Raw genomic sequence first — 19,439 nt, 5'->3', positions numbered from 1 at the left:
GATCCCATCTTGACCACTCAATCATCTCCGTAAGCTTTTGACTACATCCGATCTATAACTTTTTTGAATCCCTTGACTAGAGGCTCATAATTGTAATAAAAATGTAGCCGTCCATTCACGAAATGTCCTTAGTGTCTTAGTTCACTGGCTCACTTATACAATTGTGACATGAATCAACTAGATTGACATTTTGGTATGTTATTGGGCCACGTTATTGGGTCTCTCTCTCTCTCTCTCTCTCTCTCTCTCTCTCTCTCTCTCTCTCTCTTATGTATCCCTCTTTCTCTCTCTCTCTGCCCGTATGGAAAATTAGGGTTCTCGGCTTTCTCTCTCTCGCCATCTCACATGGTATCAGAGCAGGGTTGAGAGAGAGATCACCCTGCCGCTGCCTTTGCCGTGCCCTGCCCCTGCCGTCGTCCCTCTTGCCGCCGGCGAGCCCTGCCCCACCCGCTGCCTCTACCGTGCCCTGCCCCTGCCGTGCCTCTCATAGCCCCCTGCCGTGCCCTACCTCACCGTGCCCTACCCTCACCGCCGGTGCCCTGCGGCGGCAAGCCCTGCCGCCGTCCTTGCTGCTGCCGGTGAGCTCTGCCGCCGTCCTTGCTCCTGCCAACGGTCTGCCTGCCGCCGGCTCGTCTTCCTGCCGCCAGTGAGCCCCCTGCCACCGGCTCGCCCTCCTGCCGCCGGTGAGTCCCCTACCGCCGGCTCGCCTTCCTGCCGCCGGAGAGCCTTGCCGCCGACGGTCTGCTTTCGTGCCGCCAGCTCGCCTTCCTGCCGCCGGTGAGTCCCCTGCCGCCGGTGAGCCCCTGCCGTCGGAGAGCCTTGCCGCCGACGGTCTGCTTTCGTGCCGCCATGGCAGAATCGCCGGCCATCTCATCCTCATCCGTCGCCACTCAGTCTCTGCAGGGGTCGTCGTCTCAACCGGGAAAACACTCCATTGTGACTGCCCTCACCAAGCCGGCGTACGTGTTCGATGGATCCAACTATGGACCTTGGAGGGGTGCCTTTCTAGAGTTCCTCAATGCTCACAGTCTTCGGCATCACCTGACCGATCCCCCTCCTAAGGACTCGGATCCAGAATTTTCGGAATGGAGCAGATTGGAGTCCGCGGTATGCTCTTGGCTCATTTCGAGTGTGGCGACTCAGATCATGGAGCCGTTGAGCATGACCGTCCTGCGTGCATTGTGGCTCGTTGAGACGATGTACGCCAACAAGAGCAACGTGAGCAGGACGGTTCGTCTGTACGAGGAGTTGTTCGCGTGTCGCCAGGTGACCCGGACCCTGCAGAGCTACTATGGGGCATTCGAGGCCATCTTCACTAACCTCGATGTTTATCAGCCCTTGGTTCTGGACATTGATGCGTTGAACCGATACCGCAACGAACTCCGAGCTGGAGCTTTTCTGAGTGGATTACGTCCGGAGCTGGCTGATATGATCAGAGGACAGGTACTTGGAGGACCTCGTGTTCTGCCCACGGAGGAGATCTTTGCCGCAGCGCTTCGAGTGCAGGACAGTCTGCCCCCTTCCCTGACAGGGCAACCTGGTGAGGCTTCGGCACTCATGGCATCAGGAGGAGCTCCCAGGGGATCTGGGAGGGGAGCAACGCGGCCGGCGTAACACTTATCCATCCTGCAAGTACTGGAAGACTTCCCATCTTGCTGAGAAGTGCTGGAAGGAGTTTGGGAAACCTGGGGCTCTGGCGCGCACGAGGCTGCTCCCACATCGATCTCATCTAGCTCTGGCGGATCTTCTCGACCACTCTATCCGCTGAACTCGCACTATCTCCATCGGAGCTGGCTTATATTCAGGCCTCACGCGCCCTATCTCCATCCTCCGCCTCCTGCACCCTCCGCCAGCTTTGCCGGGTTATGTGGATCTTCTCCAGGTACGCCATTCATCCCTGCTCCTTTACATACTTCTTGGGTGCTTGCCTTAGGGGGCTCCTCCCATATGACCGGTTCCCAGTCTATCCTCACCTCCTATTGTCCCGAAACCACCATCCCTGATGTCCATATTGCTGATGGTCGATCCTGTCCCGTCCTAGGATCTGGCCGGTCCTATGCCACATCTTCCCTTCCCTTGCAGAATGTCCTGTATATCCCTGGCTTCCCTACGAACTTGTTGTCCATCAGTGCAATCACTACGGCGCTCCACTGTGGTGTCTTCTTCTTTCCTCATCACTGCGTCTTCCAGGATCTCACTTCGGCAGGAGGATTGGACTGGGCCGTGAGAATGGACGTGGCATCTACGAGCTCGTGGCTGACTCTCCGCCTTGACTTCAAGCCCTCTTTGCCCTTTCTGCTTCATCCAACTCTCTTAATGACTCTTTTTGTGGCACCGCGGGGGCATCCGAGTTTTGGAAAACTTCAGGAAACCTTGCCATGGTTAACACTCTCTGATTTTCATGAGTCATGTGAACTAGGAAGCACCATCGCTCTTCATTCCCACTTCAAGACGGGACCACCCTCTCATCGCTCGTTTGATTTAGTCCATTGTGATGTTTGGGGCCCCGCACCACACCCTTCCTCGAGTACTACATTGTGTTTGTGGATGATTATACAGGCGAGTTGGACATACATCCTTAAGAGTCGGAAGGAGGTTCTTCCATGTGTCCAGCACTTTCTCACTGAGATCCTTACCTATGACACGAAGGTGGAAGTCCTCCGCACGGACAACGCGCTTGAATTCACTCAGAAAGCGATTGAGGACCTCTGCCTAGCCCATGGCATTGTTCATCAGACCACATGCCCCTACACCTCACAACAGAATGGAGTTGCCGAACGGAAGCATCGACATCTCCTAGACATGGTCCGTTACTCGCTATGAAGGTGCCCCATTTATGGTCTGATGCGTCTTGCCACTTACTTGGTGAATAGACTTCCTTCCGCTGCCCTTGGGGGTGCTATTCCCATTCAGCAACTGATCCCAGAGGTTGATCTCTTCTCACTACCCCCACGGGTGTTTGGCTGCACGGCTTTTGTTCACGATCACACACCGGGAATTTCCAAGCTGGCTCCTCGCGAAAAGGTGTTCGCTACTCTCGGACTCGAAGGGCTATCGCGTGTACTTTCCTGATCGCCACCACTATATCACCTCGGCTGATGTGACCTTTCATGAGGCTGTACCTTACTTTGCCCCTACTCTCGGATGGAGACACCCTCGTCTCCGCCGCCTTCCCGACCACACCCTTGTCTCCCGGTTCCTCCCGATCCTCTTCTATCCGCACCCCTACCCGATGCAATCTCTAATCCAGCATCACTCCCTTTCCCCTTATCTTCAGACCCATTACCATCCTCTCCGCTGCCTTCCTCCCCTCAGTCGCTCTCCCACCTCCTGTCGCCACCCTCACTCCCTCCTCCCTGTCCGCCCTCTGATCTTGATATCCATATTGCCCTTCGCAGCATCCCATTGCCAATCATGTCTCACCGGCCCGCCTCTCTCCCCCCTACCAGTCCTTTGCCCTTGCGGTTCTCCCTGAGTCGATCCCCCAGTCGTACGTTGAGGCTTTGCAGGTTCCGGCGTGGAAGGCGGCTATGGATGCGGAATATGCTGCTTTCATCCAGCGGAGACTTGGACGTTGGTTCCTCGTCCCTACTGATGTCAATGTTGTCTCCTACAAGTGGGTGTACTCCCTCAAGTACAATCCGGATGGCTCCATCGCCCGCCACACGGCACGACCCGTGCCTCGCGGGTTCTCTCCGGCCTACGGTCCTGACTATCATGAGACGTTTTCGTCTGTGGCCCGCCTCAGTTCTATCCGCATTATCTTCTCTCTTGCTCTGGATCAGTCTTGGTCTCTCCATCAGCTCGACGTCTCCAATGCCTTTCTTCTGAGAGACCTGGTGTATATGGAGCAACCTCACAGGTATGTTGCTCGGGAGTCAGTGTGCCTCCTCAAGAAGGCAATTTATGGCTTGAAGCAAAGTCCTCGAGCATGGTTTCACAAGTTCTCCCAGCTTCTTTTCTCCTATGGCTTCATATCCACTGTCTCTGATCCTACCGAGGCGGAAGCGCACCCTCATGGATGTGTCGTGCTGGCTGTCTATGTCGATGATATTATTATCACCGCAGTTATGAAGCTGAGGTTGCTGCAACCAAGGCGTATCTGTCTCAGCACTTCGTGACACGAGATCTCTCTCCACCCAGGTACTTCCTTGGCCTTGAGATTGCTTATCGTCGGGGCAGATGGCTATCTGCCAACGGAAGTATTCGATCTACTCGAGGAGACGGGATGTTGGGGTGCAAGCCGTCTCTTCGCCTATGGATATGAATGTTGATTGGTGGGACAATGCCACGGCTCTTCTAGAGGATGCAGGACTCTATCGTCGGCTTGTGGGGAAGCTGATTTTCCTCAACTCCTTGTGAGGACATCTCCTATGCGGTTAGTGTGTTAAGCCAGTTCATGCAGGCCCCCCGGTCCATCCATCTCGAGGGAGTCTACAGGATTCTGGCGTATATCAAGAGAGCTCCGGGGAAGGGTCTATTGTATCGACGACAGGGTCATTTGCGCATAGAGGCCTACTCATACTCTGGATTCGCGGGTGACAAGGAGGACAGGAAGTCTCATGGTGGATATGCCACCTATGTTGGAGGGAACCTGGTTACCTGGCGATCCCAGAAACAATCCATTGTGTCACGTTCTAGTGCAGAAGCCGAGTATAGAGCCATGGCGGATACCACGGCAGAGATGTTGTGGCTGCGTTCATTTCTCACTGAGCTGGGTTTTCCGCCTGACGAACCAATGAAGATGTATTGTGACAACATGGCTGCCACCTTCATTGCCAGTAATGCGACGTTCCATATGCGGACAAAGCACATTGAGATTGACTGTCACTTTCTTCGACAGTACATTATGACTGGTACTATATGTACCCCACATGTTGCCTCTGCGCATCAGTTGGCAGATATCTTCACCAAGGCCCTACCTGGACCGGCATATGAAACTGTGGGATCCAAGCTGGGCATGTTTGATCTCCACGCTCCAGCTTGAGGGGGAGTGTTATTGGGCCACGTTATTGGGTCTCTCTCTCTCTCTCTCTCTCTCTCTCTCTCTCTCTCTCTCTCTCTCTCTCTTATGTATCCCTCTTTCTCTCTCTCTCTGCCCGTATGGAAAATTAGGGTTCTCGGCTTTCTCTCTCTCGCCATCTCACATGGTATAATACCACTCAGGGATTCGTACAAATCAATTTAGTGAACTCTTTCTCCAAAGGACACCCTCTATATGTACTTAGTGTCGCCACACTAATACCCACATTGTCAGCTATACGTATCGTATAAGTAGGATCATCTAGTGCTATTGTATCCAGATAATTTGATGTCCCTCTCAACTATCCATCGAATAGGAATATTTGGAATACATGTTTAATGACAAGTGATCACTGTATTATGACCTCATCATAATTCACTAAGTCATTGCACGTATTCATGGGCTTCATTATAAACATTACACGAAATAATAATGAATATAAATATTTTATTCAATGCACTTAAATAAATATGGTAGTATGATTAGCTTGACGGCCACATAATATACATCATTCTGATGAAATCATAATACAGAGATCACGAGTGTTTAAGCATGTGTTCTAAATATTCCTATTCAAAGGATACTTGAGAAGGACATCGAAGTATCCAAACAGAATAACACTATCTAGCCGCACTCATATGGCCAGTCCCGTAACCATTAATGTGCAGACACTAAGCATAGATAGTGGGTGCTCTTTAGTTGAAAGAGTTCGTTGAATTGATCAATACTAATCTCTGTGTGGTATTATACCGAATTATCAATCAGGTTGATTCATGTCACGGTTGTCTAAGTGGTCCTTAGACTTGAGACACCAAAGACATATTGTGGACAGATAATTGTACTTTGACTATGACCAACATGTCCCTAATCATGGGATTCTAAATAGCCTTAGTTCAGGTGCATCAAGAAATTTACGAAGATGATTGAGTGGTCCAATTGGGATCATCCACCATCGGTATAACAGGTGACAGATCAAGGAATATGATGTTGTGAAATCCTTGGCCAAGGTAGTGAAATATCGGAGAAGAGTTCTTCGATAATTTCCAAATGCATTAGTACTAACTCAGATGACTGATTCGGTTTTGATAGTTGATCATACCCTAAGTTGTCCTAGGAGTGTCAATCAGATGAGGGCCTATACATACACAATAACTGATGATAAACATGTTCCATGAGTGTGTTGATACACACTCTGTTGTATCTTTTGGAGCATGAGGTGTAGGTTGGCACCCCACGTGTCGGAGACTGGATATATCGATTGGGTGAAATCAATCCCAGGTTAATTGATCTATATGATAATATAGTTAATTAATTTGGTGGGCCACTTGAGTCGTTAACTAGACTGATACATGGGCTTAGAGGGTCACACGCAATTGGTCTTCTGGACATTAGAAGATATAATTAAGTTTTAGTTTTTTATGAAAAATGCACACTTAGTATAATTATGGGAAGGCCCTAAACGAAATTCACCCAGGCAAGAATTTTTTAGGGGCCTTCCCCTTCTTCTCTCTTTCTCCCCATGACTCCTCTCCATTCTCAATGTGATCGGGACGACGTAACTATGGAAACAGAGCTTGAATGGGGCTGGCCACCGAGAAGGAGGATATCCGATTTTCCAAGAATCGCATGGATATTTCTAGAGGCTACATGCTTCAGTAGCTCGTCTCGTCTCGCTTTGGGACCCAAGAAATCACGGATGCTATCCGCACACATGTACTTTGTTCAATGGTTTTGTCGATGCCATTAGATTTCGTTAGAAATCTTTGCTACGTGGAATCCTCGTCTTCATCCATATCAAGGCCTCTAGAACCCAACGGAATGGTGATCTCATAACCATTTGTGGAGAGAAACTATTTAGAAAAGGAGTTTGCTTAAAAAGTATGTATGAATTCCTAGATGGATTTATGCCTAATTTTAAGCCAGGACAATTTTATGTCATGGTTGTGTAAAATATCTTTTGACACATGATACCATGTACATCTTGATGATGGAAAGTTGTATTTTGATTATGAAATTTGAGCCCCTTATCATACAAATCCAAATAGTCTTAGATCAAAAGCAGCAATGTATACGAACATGATTGAGCGGTATATATGGGATTTCAGTAATTTTCTGGTTCATTTGTCTAATTGGGATTGTCTAATATGGTTTGATAGTTGACCATAACCTAAGTCATTCCATGAGTTTCATGTGGATCAGGAAACATGTTACACACATAGAAACTAATGATAGACAGGTTCCATGAAAGAGTTAATGAACTATTTCTTACCTTTTGGATCACAAGATCTAATTGAGCACCTTATGAGGTTGGGCTCTATGCATCGAGGGGAAATATCTGTACATCAAATGTGGGTCATTAATAGGTTATCCAATAAAGAGTTGTTGGACTAAGGGATTCATTAACAAAACTGGAAGATGGGTTATTCAAAATAAGAGATAAAAGAAACATTGTGGTTAGTTTCCTTTAGGTGTCTCCCATAAATTTTTTCTTCAACACCCTCTACTGCTTTGAGAGATTATAATGGGAAAATCTTTTCAAGGATATCTTGTGGAGCTTATCAATAAGAAGGTGAGGGGTTTTAATGTGTGGAGGATTGCATAAATACATCTAGAGGTTTGCACTTATGAAGCTTCAGATGAATCATTCATGCAACTAAAGGGAAGTATATTTGACTTTGTATAAGGCTATTCAATTATTGATGTGTTGTGTTTTTTTTTCTAAAATTCCATTATTGTTCATACTTCTGATGTATATGTTATGGTCGCTAAGGTAATGATACCACTATGTTTACGTAAGTTCATTGAGAGAAATACCTATTCATTATTATTCCCATATGATGTTTGTAATGAAGTCCGTGATTATATGTTATGACCTAGTGAACTGTGATGAGATCATATCAAAGTGATTACTAGTCTTTAATTATTTATTTTAAATATTCCTATTTGATGGATATTTGAGATGAAAATTGAATTATCCAAATAGAATAGCCCTATCTGATCCTAGTTATGATAAGTATGGTGATACTATGGCCATTAGTGTGGAGTCATGACTGACAAACAATAGGTGCTCTTTGATGAAAGAATTCACTAAATTGATCTACATGAATCCCTAAATTGTATTATACCTATACCTTAATTAGTTTAGTCATGCGATCATTGTATAAGTGACGCATTGACTTGAGATATCAAGGAAATGTTTGAGGTGGATGCCTATACTTTGAATATGGGTTACGAGGCTATAACCATGAAATTCCAATAATTCAGCTCAGATATAGTTAGAAGTACACAGCGGTGATTCAGGTGATTGAATCGTCCATCCCTAGTATGGGAGGATATTGACTCAAATAAGATTATGCAGCTAATCCTTGGCTAGAGTAGTGAGGATATTGATTAACCATACCCAAAGTCATTTGGAAGTCTCAAGTGAACGAATGATTATACATGCCCGGTGACTGATGACAATAGAGGTTCCATGAGAGGGTTCATTTGGTAGTATTTATCTTTTAGATCACAAGGTGTAGCTTGGCACCGCACAAGATGGGAACTTAACACATCGATTGGGTTACATAGATCCTTAGTTAATTAATCTATTAGTTGATATAGTTAATCAATAAGGTTGTTAATAATTGTTACGGGAGCACTAAAGTTCTTAACTATAATGATACATTGGCCTAGATGGTAGCACACATAATATTATAGGGCCATCAGCTGATATAAAGGGATTCTTATGAAAAAATACAAGTAGAAATAGGAGACACCATTTAGGCACCCAAGCCATCTAGATCTAGGTGCCCTTTACCCCCTTCTTCTTTCTCATTTTCTCCTTCAACCAAAAAGAGTGCCTTTATGGTGAGAAGATCTTAGAGCACCTAGATTGGGTGGATACTTCTATAGTCCAGACAAATGAATGGCTTCATAAAAGTCTCCAAGGGAGTTACTCAAGGGTGGAACAAGTTCCCCACAAGGTACACAATGTTTGATTTTTTTTTTAGCGATCAATTCATTTGGAGTTGATTTCAACTTCCACTATTCAGAAAAATGTTCGCACGCATTCAATCTTAGAAAATCACCAGAACCCAAAATCAGTTATGTTGTATGAACCTTCTAGTGGATCGTTGAGTGTTGCAGGACCCAGAAGTTGTGCAATAACATGTCAACAATTGATATGACCAAGAGTCATGTTTATGATCATAGACCAAATCATGTAGAGATCAATCTCGCTATATTCGAGATCAGGTCAATGCATGATAGGCATGCAACGTGCCTCAATTCATGATCAGGGTTCCAAATGGATTCACCAAGGCATTAGGTCAAGGAATATTTGATTAGTCCAGAGATCAGCTGGGATTGAGAGGTCAACATTTAGTATATGTTTGTAATGTTGACTAATGGTAGTAACAGTACCTTTTTATTGGCTTCCAACAATTTTCTAGGATGTGTTTATCTTGGTCGGTTAGATGTCTTCATGAAGTGAGACTTGTACATGTTTGTACTTTGACATAGAAAAAGCAAGGGGTCTCGTTTTTGTTTTCTGATGTATAACTCAATTTTTCTGTCTCTTTCTTATCTCTCAATTTCTCTCTTTTTATCCATTTCCCACTGTATCTTTCTTCCTCACCTCTATCTTCATTTAAATAAATCACTCGAGGCGCTCTCTTTTTGTTTGTACCTCATGCTCTGTCTCGCTCTCTCTCTTATCTCACTATTTTCGCTTTGTCTCACACCAACCTCTTCCTGTATATCTCCTATCTCTCTCTTTTCGCGCTGTCTCTTGCTCTCTCACCCTCTCCCTCGCTTTCTCCTATCTCTCTCTTTTCGCTTTGTCTCTCACCACCCTATTCCTCTCTATCTCCTATCTCTCTCTTTTCACTCTGTTTCTCGCTCTCTCACCCTCTCCATCAGTATCTCCTATCCCTCTATTTTCCTTCTCTCTCATCTTCTCCCTCTCTGTCTTTTATCTCTCTAATTTCGCTTTCTCTCTCACATTCTCCCTCTCTATCTCCTAGCTAACTATTTTCGCTTCCTCTCCCACCCTCTCCCTGTCTATCTTGTATCTCTAGCTTTTCGCTTTCTCTGTCACCCTCTCATCTCTATCTCCTATCTCTCTACTTAGCTTTCTCTCCCACCCTCTCCCCTTTATCTCCTACCTCCGTCCTGTCGCTTTCTCTCTCACCCTCTCGCTTTCTATCTCCTATCTCCCTCTTGTCGCTCTCTCTCACACCCTCTCCCTCTCTATCTCCCATCTCTCGCTTGTCGCTTTCTGTCTCACCCTCTCCCACTCTCTCCTATCTCTCTTTTCGTTTTCTGCCTCACCCTCTCCCTCTCTATCTCCCATCTCTCTCCTTTCGCATTCACTCTCACCACCCGCTCCCCCTCAATCTCATATCTCTCTCTTTTCGCTTTCTCTATCACCATCCTCTACCTCTCAATCTCATATCTCTCTATTTTCGCTTTCTCTCTCACCTTCTCCCTCTATGTTTTGTTTCCTTGTCCATCGATGACATTTGACGTCTTCACTTGTCACCACTTACCACTTATATTCTACGACGTCCACTGTTTTATAAAAGAGAAACATGCAGAGCATGGGATTGCTCACGCCTGATTCTGAGATGATATTTAATGAGAGACAATGACATGTAGAGAGGCATGAGAAGGAGACGCTAATAAAATAAACATTTGCTTCTTTATTAACATCAAGTCGAATGGTTTTTTGAACGTGAGTTGAGAGAAACTCCTCGAGGCTAGATGCCGTGAACCCACAGGAACTCTCTCTCTCTCTCTCTCTCTCTCTCTCTCTCTCTCTCTCTCTCTCTCTCTCTCTCTCTCTCTCTCTCTCTCTCTCTCTCTCTCTCTCTCTCTCTCTCTCTCTCTCTCTCTCTCTCTCTCTCTCTCTCTCTCTCTCTCTCTCTCTCTCTCTCTCTCTCTCTCTCTCTCTCTCTCTCTCTCTCTCTCTCTATCTCTATCTCTCTATGTATCTATCTATCTCTCTACCTCTATCTCTCTATGTATTTATCTATCTATCTATCTTTCTCTCTATATATCACTCTATCTTTATCTCTATTTATATCTCTCCCTATTTTTAGCTCGATCTCCATCTCTCTCTATCTCTCGATCTATCTCTCTATCGCTCTCTTTCTCTCTCTCTCTCTATCTCTCCCTCTCTATTTCTTTCTTTCTCTCTCCGTATATTCCTTAATATGCTGCATACCCTGAGATACCATTTCCAATAATTCATTCAACTTAAAATTAATAAATTTATAAATCTTTATTTTATTACCAGTTTGATTTTTTAAAACGCATACTCTACCAAAAAACCTCCAAGTCAATTTTAATAAATAAATTGGCCAGATTCTTCAAGACTCCAAGCAAATGTGGCCCACATCTTCCTTAATATCATGCATACCCCGAGATATCACTTCCAAAAAATCATTCAACTAAAAATTAATAGAGAAATGAATCTTTATTTTATCACAAGTTGGATTTGTTAAGACGCATACTCTGCCAAAAACCATCCAAGACAATTTTAATAAACAAAAGGGTTATTGTCTTAGAATTTGACCTCTCTATTATGTAAATTAAAAAGGCTTAGTTGGTGAGGGGTTTGTCCCAAATATGGGGGAGTTCCTGTCTTTCTTCATAAGCTTTCGGTCCACGGCATCATCAGAGCATTCAAATCCACTGAACTTCTAAAACAGAATCCTTCGGATTACGATAGGCAGATATAAAATTCAATTATGGGTTGGATTGTGGAAATTTAAATTCTGAAAACCACGTGAGTAAAGAAAACTGGTGCCCCGCACCCAATGAAGAACAAGACCACTTTGTTTTCTTTGGAAAAAACAATACCCAAGTGGAGTTTTTCTATAAGAAGATGCCTGTTATTCTTAATATTTTCTCTCTTCCCATGATGTCAGCCATGGCGTATTCCCCCAACGTCCATAAGACCGTAATATAATCTGATGGAGCACAGTTTGTCAACCACAACTTGGTGGAAAGATAGAGAGAGGGCGATTGAGAATGCTCGAGAGATAGATATCGAAAGAGAGAAACTTGAAAAACTCATAGAGAGGTAAAAAACATTATCATAATAAGTCGCGATCATCAGGAAGGAATGTTCTCCGCGAATTCGTAGCGAGAAAGAGAGAGAGAGAGAGAGAGGAATAGAAGAAGAGAGGAAGAGAAAGAGAGAAAGAGAGAGAGAGAGATAAATGTATACAGCAGTAATGATGGGTTTGTCATCGATCAATTTTCTCTCCCTAACCCAAAGAAAGTGAGAAAATTATCAAGAGGTTGGCCACGCTCGTGAGAAAGGGCGATTTTTTTTCAACTAAGGCGCATTTGAAGCGCGTTACTTTCGTAGTACGTCACGCTCATCAGGAGGGAATGTTCTCTGCCAATTCGAAGCGAGAGAGAGAGATAGATAGATAGATGTATTGTCATGGATCAATCTTATCTCCCTCACCCAAAGAAAGAGATTGAAAATTGTCCAGCGGTAGCCCACGCTAGTCAGAAAGGGCGATTTCTTTTGAACGAAGGTACGGTTGCATCGCTGTACTTCCATTTTTCTATTCGCCCCTACCTCCAATCTCCATCCCACGCAAGTACGCAACGAAGAGAAAAATACAAAATTTCGCGGGATTTCGACTGAGTCGGCGGGTATAATCAAGAAACAAAAAGGACCCATTGTACCACGGTGCGACCTTCATTCAGGGCGAACAAGAGAGAAAGAAACCCAGACGTTAGGGTTAGGGTTTGCTTCACGCGCGGAAACACGCAACGAGGTTATGGTGACTGTATTGGGACTGGCTACGCGAGAGCCCATGAGCCGTGGCCGGCGAGAACTCCCTCTCGATGAGGCCCTGAACGTAGCGAAACTCCTCCACGTTGCACGGCAGCGCGATGGCGCCTTTCTGGTCGAACCCGTAAACCTCCTCGGCTTCTTTCAGAAGCTGAACGAAGAGGGGATGGCTAAGATACCCCACGGGCACGACGAAGCGCCTCTGGTCCTCCCCTTCTTGCCCCACCATCACAGCGAGAAAGCCCTTTCGGACGTTCGCATGAGTGTGCTGGTTCTCCTTCTTGCTCCCGCCTCCGCCGTGGAGCTGTTGAAGAAGGTGCCTCCCCATCGAGCGAAGGTGTGGAATTGAAGAGAAGGGGGTTGAGGGTTAGAGAGAGAACGGCCAAGGGTTGGAGTTGAAGAGGGTTAGAGAGAGGTCGCAGAGGGGAAGGGAGAGGTTGGACATGGCTGTCGAATTCCTACGAGAATCATGAAGCGATGGGCGAAAATTGGAGTCTCCTTGCCCCCTTGCCTCTACTTATAGCCCTGGTTGGATGAGAGATGAGGTTAGAGAGAGAGGAGGGATAAGACAAGGCGACCCGTAAGAGATAGAGATGAAGGGGGAGTCCGGATAAATGTTCCGGCGCGTGAAGCCGACGGCTCTCCCTGCTGCGGCGTGGGATTGGTGGATTGGCTCTCTCTCTCTCTGTTTCTTGTTCTCTTTCTCCGTCTCTCTATTTCTATATTTATTTTTCTCTTTCTCTCTGTTTCTCCGTCTCTATTTCTGTATTTATTATTCTCCCTCTCCTATCCTCGATTTCTCTATCTCTGTCTCTCCTTTTCTCCCTCTCTGTTTCTCCATTTCTCTCTGTCCATCTGTCTGAGTCTCTCTCCCTCTTTAATTCTATATCTCTCGGTTTCTTTTTCCATCTGTCTCTCTCCTTTTCTCCCACTTCTATTTCTCTATTTCTCTCTATCTCTATTTCTCTCTCTTTGTCCCTCTCGACTTCTCTATTTGTCGATTTCTCTTTATCTTTGTCTCTCTCCCTTTCTCACTCTCTATTTCTCCATTTCTCTGAGTCTCTCTCTATCTCTTTCTCCCTCTCTACTTCTCTACTTTTTGATTTCTCTTTCTATATTCTCTCTCTCCTTTTCTCCCTCTCTATTTCTCCCTTTCTCTATCTTTCTCTTTGTCCTTCTCTACTTCTCTATTTCTTCCTCTCTTCCTCTCCCTCCCTTTCTACTTTTCTATTTCTTCTTCTCTCTAACTTTCCTCTCTTTATCTCTTTCTTTCCCTTCTCCCTCTCTCTCTCTCTCTCCCTCTCTCTCTCTCTCTTTTGCTGTCTCTCTCTCTCTCATTGTCTATTTCTCTCTCTTTCCCTCTCTCCCCTTCCCGGCTCTCTTTCCGTTTTCCAAGTCCGAAATGGCGGTCCCCCACCATCGTCATGGTAGGTGTGGCTTCCGTTAACTCGTAGCCACGGGGAGTCCGATAGATTGTTTAATGATTAAGCAAATGCAGGGTCAAAATAGGAGACTACTCGCACGGGTTTCTTTGATGATCTCATACATCATCGCATTTAATATGTACTCCAAGAAAGTTCCAACTTTGGTCTAAACTTAACGCCGACACGACCACCTGACTCGGTCGGCCGACACGCTTTCCTGGCGGAGACGGTTCGCCGCCTTGTATTTTTCAGCTGGCCGCCACGTTGAAGGCTAACAGGCTGCTTACAACAGTTGGCAAACGCGATAGCAGTGGGCAAGCTAATATCTATTAAGAAATGAGAGCTCCTCCTCTCAACTCTTTTTGAAGAATAGACTTGTTAGATTACGAGGCTTTGGCTGGACAGAGAAGCTATTTTCAGCTTAATTGCCACTCGTAATGCTAATCTTGCGGCGGTAAAAAGTTGTTGTTAAGCCAGCATGACAGAAATTGGGTGAGAAAGGGAGATAGGACAAGGATGCTGTGGATTGCAGTGAGTGGTTGTCAACTGACATTTATTAAGCTTGTCCAAACGTATTCTGGTTCGCAGAAGAAGTGACGTGAAATTTTATCCTGTGGGCGTTTCTATGTTTGGCTAATCCTGGAGAATCATTTAGATTCATAGAGGTGGTTTCTTTCTCTCTCCAAGTCACTGGCCTCTTTGTTCATTCATTCATCTAAAGCCATATCTTTCAACTTTTAATAAGGGGACTTCGGCCGAATAAACCACTGCAAGTGAGAGATTACAATGGTATTTTTTTTGGGAAAACTATAGTTATGTTTTTAGGATTAGATGATTGTCACCACTGATTAAAAAAGAAAACATCCGAAAGATGTATCATCAAACGATGAGGTATTGTGTTGGTAAAAACAAAGATAAAGAAACTTGGGGTAGTTTAGTATATTAATGGGACTATTTAAAGCATTTACACGGATTGAGAATATGGCTATAAAGACTAGTGGTTTAAATATTAGGGACGGAAGTTTACTGAATCCATGTCGTCAAATAAGACAACTTGCATGGATCTAGTCGCTTTGGGGAACTGGGCAACATGAATACGACACTATTAGAAGCTGTAAACTCAGATTACAACGTGCCACTTATTTTGAAAACCAATATGTCACTTCATGTAGATCTAGTTGGCCTTCAAATATTTCACAGGGAAATTTTTCCCTCTATGAGAAATCATTTTAGAAGGCATAAAATATCCCTGATTCCTTTGTCTCACACGTAGAAAGTAGAAGGGTAATATATAAAACCTGATCAGAATTGGATCACAATCTAATAATAATTCAATCAGATAACATATGCTGAAGATGATTGAAATGACAAGAGAGTGATCTACTAGGAGAATCGTTCTCCGTTCAGTTTATTGTTGATCTCGTCATTCAATTCCTTCATGACTCGAACCTAACTTGCTTAAGAATATCAAAGGTGAACCTTTAGAAGGTAACATCCTGAGACACCTTATTTGGCATGACCAATGGGAAGGTGTTCCATGTCTTTGACAAGGAAAAACGAACAAAGCAAGTTAAGGAGTCCCTATCACACAAGGATATAAGCAGGAACAAATATGTATATCACAGTCTGAAAGGTAACTAGAAGAGGAACTATGTGTAGTAACTCGTTAAGATTGCTCAGGCCAAGTTGAAACACATGGATGTTTTAATTGCTTAACATGTGGAAAAAAGTTGAGGAAAATGAAACATGTAGTTGAGGTTAGGAAGTATCGTAAAGATTACTGATGGAGTGCACCAGCTTGCTCCCTCGGAGACGTCTTCAGCTCCATCATTCTCGTCATCGACAGCCCAGTGGTTAGCGTTCCGCCCGACCGACACACCAAGGCGTCAATGAAGACACCCAGTTTCGAATATCCCAGGTGAAATTATGCTCATATCTTTGTAGCATTTTGGTTTATTTTTTCCCTCTTTGTTTAGTCGTGTTTATTTTTTCGGTCTTGTTTAATCATCTTCCTCGTATTGTGATGTGTCCATCATGCTTCCATAACCGTCCTTTTTATGTTTTTATTTTTGTTTTGTTTAGTTGTAATAGGGGCCCATTATACAAGGCCCCTTAATGGACTATTTCTCCTCCCCCCTTTGGACCTTCCAAGGCCCATTTGACTCCCCCTTTATAAGAGAAGAAGTGGCGCCCAAGAGAAGACAAACCAGGTAATAATTTTTGAAGTGTTTTTCTTGTGTTACTTGGTCTCACCGTGAGAGGATGAATGAGGGAAGTGTTGGGTTCTAGAGCCCTAGATCTGGATGAACAAATCGAAACAATCTGTTGTGGAAGACTTTTGCTAATCGAACGGCATCAAAAAAACCGTTGAAACAATGTACTTTGCACGGATTACATCCGTGATTTCCTGGATCTCAGAGTGAGACGAATCAAGCTGCTCACATGTGCAGCCGCTAGACATATCCTCGGCACGTTGAATCTCCTTGTTCTCCTTGACGAGCCCTGTTCTACCTCCACTGTCGTCCTTATGCAGTTCCGATCACATCGGGCATGGAGAGGGGTGTAGGGAGAGTGGAGAAGAAGGGGAAGGCCCCCTGAACAATTCTGGCCTAGATGAATTTTGTTCAGGGCCTTCTCCTATTTATACTAAGCGGGTATTTTTCATAAAAACCCCCCAAAACTTAAGTGTATCTTCCGACGTCCAAAAAGACCATTTCGTGTAGCAGTCTAGTTAACAACTCTAGCAGCCCAATAACCTTGATTGGCCTTCCAAATTAATTAACAATATCATCAATAGATCCATTAATATCGGATCGATTCAACACAATCAATAGGTCGAGTCTCCAACACGTCGGGGGCCAAGCTACACCTCGTGCTCTAGAAGATACAAAGGAGTGTGTATTGACTCACTAATGGAAACTGATCAGCATCGGTTACCGTGTGTGTGTAATCCCTCATCCACTTGATGCTCCTTGGACGACTTTGGGTATGGTCAAATGTCAAACCCTAATCTGTCATTCGAGTTAGTACTGATGCATTCAGAAATCATCATAGAACACTTCTCCGTTACTTCACTACCTGGCGAAGGACTTCATCGCATCATTTTCCTTGAGTTTTCACCTCTTATACCGAGGGTGGACGATCCCATCTTGACCACTCAATCGTCTTGGTGGAGTTCTTGATGTACCTGAACTAAGACTGTTTAGAATCCTATGATTAGAGACTCGTTGGCCATAGTCAAAGTACAACTCCAGATTTCTGAAATACAAGATGCTCATTGAATGATAAGAAATGAATGTTATATGACACAACTCCAGATTTAAAGTTAAGGCGCGAGTTTAAAAGGGGGAGCGGAGCAAAGAAGCGACTTTAGGCGCGACATTAGGTGCGTTTACGAGAGGGCGCTTAGGAGCATGCGAATGAGCAGAAGCGATGGAGCGGGAGCAAAAGAAGTCAAGAAGAACACTCAAAAATCAAAAGATAAGAATAATTTAACGTTCAGTTTTAGTTAAGAGTCACTTAATTTCTATATTGGATGAGCTAAGTGTTCATTGATATTATTCCCCAACCGTTCGTCCACAAGACGTCTGTGGTGTCTCATGTCTAAGGACCACTTACACAATCATGACGTGAATCAACCTGATTGACAGTTTGGTATAATACCATTTAGGGATATGTACGGATCAATTTAGTAAACTGAATGTTAAATTATTCTTTTTCAGTGTTCTTCTTGACTTCTTTTTCTCCCGCTCCATCACTTCTGCTCATTTGCATGCCCCTAAGCACCCTCTCGTAAACGCACCTAATGTCACGCCTAAAGTCGCTTCTTCGCTCCTCTCCCCCTTTTAAACTCGCGCCTTAACTTTAAATCTGGAGTTGTGTCATATAAAATTCGTTTCTTATCAGTCAATGAGCATTTTGTATTTCATAGTTTGGATATGTAGTTTTCAAATTAATTATATGGAATAAAGTAAAGTCAAGACAACTTAACAACTTGTATTAAGGCATCATTGTTGGTGTCATCATCATAGTGATTCCTGCTCATCATGGTGAAACAATTTTCTCAACATGATAAGTATCTCAATACTTTGTGCATCGAGACATCTAAAGAGAGATTAAGTTTCTTAAGAGCCCAATAAGCTCTATGTTCTATTTCCACCGAAAGATGACATGCTTTACCGAAAACAACCCTATAAGGAGACATGCCTAAGGGTGTTTTGTAAGCAGTTCTGTATGCCCAAAAAGCATCATATAACCTACTTGACCAATCTTTCCCATCAAGCCTAATAATCTTTTTAATAATCTTCTTAATCTCTCTATTTGAATTCTCAATTTGACCATTGGCTTGTGGATGATATGGGGTAGTAATTCTATGTTGAACCCCATATTTTTTAAGCATGGTCCTGAATTGAGAATTGTTGAAATGACTTCCTCCATCGATAATAATTGCTCTAGGACAACCAAACCTGCAAAATATATGTTGTTCAATAAATTTAAGCACTACTTTATGATCATTTGACCTAGTGGGGATTGCTTCAACCCATTTGGAAAGATAATCAACTCCCATCAAAATATACTCATGTCCATCTGAATTTGGGAATGGTCCCATTAAATCAATCCCCCATAAGTCAAATATTTCTACTTCAATGATGGGCTGTAGTGGCATTCTATCATTCTTTTTGATATTTACCACGGCTTGACATTTTAAACAACTAGAGCAGAACTTAAAAGCATCTGAAAATAAGGTTGGCCAAAAGAATCTACAATTTAAAACTTTAAATGCAGTTAATTTTGGAGCATAATGTCCAGCACATAAAGAAGAATGGCAAGCACCTAATATGCTCCATTGTTCTTCCTCAGATACACACCTTCTAAACACATGATCAACACCTAATTTAAAAAGTTCAGGTTCATCATAATAGTAGTAATTAATATCTTTTTAAAACTTCTTTCTATCATTAACATCCCAATCATTAGGTACTAATCCTGTGACAAGAAAATTTACACTATGAGCATACCATGGAAGCTTTTTACTTTGAATTTCTAAAATATATTCATCAGGGAAATCATCACGGATAGGAATAGATAATTCTATAGATAATCTGGAAAGATGATCTACAACAGTATTATCTATTCCACGTTTATCCTTTATTTCTAAATCAAATTCTTGTAAAAGTAAAATCCACCGTATTAA

The 19,439-nt window shown here is 43.8% G+C and overlaps 2 protein-coding genes across 2 annotated transcripts; one reads left to right on the top strand and one right to left on the bottom strand.

Annotated features, from left to right (window-relative positions):
• The first annotated feature begins 849 nt into the window (after nucleotides 1-849).
• Nucleotides 850-1,768, top strand: LOC144715762 (uncharacterized). The gene is made up of 2 exons (XM_078590741.1): nucleotides 850-1,443; nucleotides 1,532-1,768. The coding sequence occupies exons 1-2, from the start codon at nucleotides 850-852 to the stop codon at nucleotides 1,766-1,768; spliced, it is 831 nt and encodes a 276-aa protein (XP_078446867.1).
• A 10,914-nt stretch (nucleotides 1,769-12,682) lies between these two features.
• Nucleotides 12,683-13,454, bottom strand: LOC144716586 (auxin-responsive protein SAUR32-like). The gene has a single exon (XM_078591748.1). It carries the CDS (start codon nucleotides 13,147-13,149, stop codon nucleotides 12,781-12,783), a length of 369 nt encoding a protein of 122 aa, XP_078447874.1. The 5' UTR covers nucleotides 13,150-13,454; the 3' UTR covers nucleotides 12,683-12,780.
• Nucleotides 13,455-19,439: the final 5,985 nt, after the last annotated feature.

This window comes from Wolffia australiana, chromosome 2, assembly GCF_029677425.1.
Source record: "Wolffia australiana isolate 7733 chromosome 2, ASM2967742v1".
In the NCBI taxonomy this organism is placed as follows: domain Eukaryota; kingdom Viridiplantae; phylum Streptophyta; class Magnoliopsida; order Alismatales; family Araceae; genus Wolffia; species Wolffia australiana.
This window is presented reverse-complemented; position numbering and strand designations above follow the sequence as displayed.